Raw genomic sequence first — 2279 nt, 5'->3', positions numbered from 1 at the left:
ATAGGAACCGAAACTGTTAGAACCAGACCTGATAGAACCGGTAAAAATTGGAACCGTATGTTGCTATTTCTCGATGACCGATTCCAACATTGAAGACACGACAAGAACCGGTAGAACCGATAGTCTACTTCGGTTCCTAATTTCGGCCGACTTCGGTTCTCGGGCCGGGTCCGATTCGGACTGTTTCCAGCCGGGTCGGTTCCTTTGCTTGTCCCTATATATAAGTATAGATATACTGATATACAACCACAGCGTACAAGCTTTTGTCGTGAATTATTGATGTGAAGGTATCTAAAAGAAATAACAATAGCATATTCTATGATATTAGAGAATTAGGGCTCCAACTGATTATTTAATTCAAAGAGAGGGAAAAAGAGCATCTTCAAGATTCTTCCTCTGCCCACAATTAAACCAAAAACATTAACTTTGCTTCTTATTTCCTCATATTTCCTTACGTTTTCCAATACCCAATTCCCCAAATTTCGATTCGAAATCATCAATTTCTGATTTCCACCCACCCACCTTCATACAGAGATGAGACCAGTAGGTGAATTGGCAATTTCATCATCTTCATGGTTGCCGACATCCCACAATTCAGTCCCAACCTCGCCTTCGTTCACTTCTTCCTCGTCCTCTCGGCCTGTTTATATGAACTATGTTTTACTCTCTGCACTCGCTGCTTTCGCTCTTGCGCAGTCCATTAAGGTCTTCACCACCTGGTATGGTTTAGTTAATTTCGATCATTCAGGCCTGAATCTAGTTTTAATTGTATGCGAAAACTACGTCTGGATGATGATCTTTGTCTATTCGGTTGCTTGTTTAATCCGCCAATCTAGGTTTCCGTATCTAGCGAGTTGATAGAGACTCGTTTGTTGTTATCCGAGACTGTGAGCTCAGCTTTACGTCATAAATCAACTACTTTGTTAATTCTTGATGAATAATTTACCCGATTAATTCATGTTTGTGAAAAAGCAACAGCAGCTAAGACTAAGAGTCTCTTATATCGATTTGGTAGATATGCAGGTATAGGGAACATCGTTGGGATCTTAAGCAACTCATCGGATCTGGCGGCATGCCTTCATCCCATTCTGCAACAGTAACTGCTCTTGCGGTTGCTGTTGGTTTACAAGATGGCCTTGGTGGTTCTTCCTTCGCAACTGCACTCATCATAGCTTGTATTGTATGAATTATCATCTCTCTCTTCCTCTTCATCGTTTCTACTGTTGTATTGTATGATTGTCGGTTTGATGATTGTTTTCAAATTGGAAATTTGTGTCAGGTCATGTATGATGCAACTGGTGTAAGATTGCAAGCTGGGCGTCAAGCAGAGGTTTGTTTGATTTCTTATAAAAATCAAAATTTTTATGAATTATGGTAAAGATATCATCTCTTTATGTGTAAAATTGGAAAATTTTTAGGTTTTGAATCAAATCGTATACGAACTTCCAGCTGAACATCCTTTAGCTGAGAGCATACCTTTACGTGAACTTCTTGGCCACACCCCTCCTCAGGTCTGTTTTCATAAAGGGTATATTCGTCATTTTTATGTGAAGATTCATCTTTATTTATATTTACATACTTTTCGTAGGTTATTGCTGGTGGCTTGCTGGGCACGATGACAGCAACAATCATTTACTTGATCTCTTAGTCTGGTAGTTCTGCTTGAGCTCTGGTAATATATATACGCATCCTCAATGAATGATTCCAATTCCATAATAGTGAAAAAAATCAAAATGTGAATGTGAGATGTTGTTGTTTTTTTAATTATCTTGTTATATGTAAAATGACACTCTTTTCATGTAGATGTGCTTTTAGTAACCATTTAATTTGTTGTTTGAGAGTATATATGATGTGGTGAAAGTATTATGTTGTTGGACTTTTTTTAAAGAAATTAGATGCCAATGCTCTGTCTTGTTTTGGCGATGGAAACATATTATATGATGGTCGATTTATGATGTATTTATTATTAACAAGTGTTTTGGGGTGCTTGAACGTGAATTATTTGACATAAAATAAACAGAATTAGATAATCAACTCTAATAATACAGGATGTTTTGTTTGAAGTTGTAATAATCAGATGATCTTTGATGTATTTTATTACTTAATTAATAAAAGAAGGTTATAGATCAAATGATTAAATTTTAAAAATTAAAATGTCTACTTATCAATTATTATAATATTTTTGACATATTATCTACAACTAATTGGTAATAATGTTATCTATTAAACTATGGCCTTTTTAACAGTTTTTTGACAATAAATAACAAAAAGGACTTGCA

General features: G+C 35.8%; 1 protein-coding gene across 1 annotated transcript; it reads left to right on the top strand.

Moving 5' to 3' along the window:
* The first annotated feature begins 266 nt into the window (after positions 1-266).
* LOC145041066 (Acid phosphatase/vanadium-dependent haloperoxidase-related protein) lies at positions 267-1931 on the top strand. Its single transcript, XM_078988980.1, has 5 exons — positions 267-719; positions 1024-1180; positions 1280-1330; positions 1419-1511; positions 1589-1931. The coding sequence occupies exons 1-5, from the start codon at positions 535-537 to the stop codon at positions 1646-1648; spliced, it is 546 nt and encodes a 181-aa protein (XP_078845106.1). The 5' UTR covers positions 267-534; the 3' UTR covers positions 1649-1931.
* The last annotated feature ends 348 nt before the right edge of the window (positions 1932-2279 follow it).

Source organism: Lactuca saligna, chromosome 4 (assembly GCF_052625555.1).
Source record: "Lactuca saligna cultivar CGN05327 chromosome 4, ASM5262555v1, whole genome shotgun sequence".
NCBI lineage: Eukaryota > Viridiplantae > Streptophyta > Magnoliopsida > Asterales > Asteraceae > Lactuca > Lactuca saligna.
The sequence above is the reverse complement of the archived record's forward strand: the minus strand, read 5'-3'. Positions and strand labels throughout refer to the sequence as shown.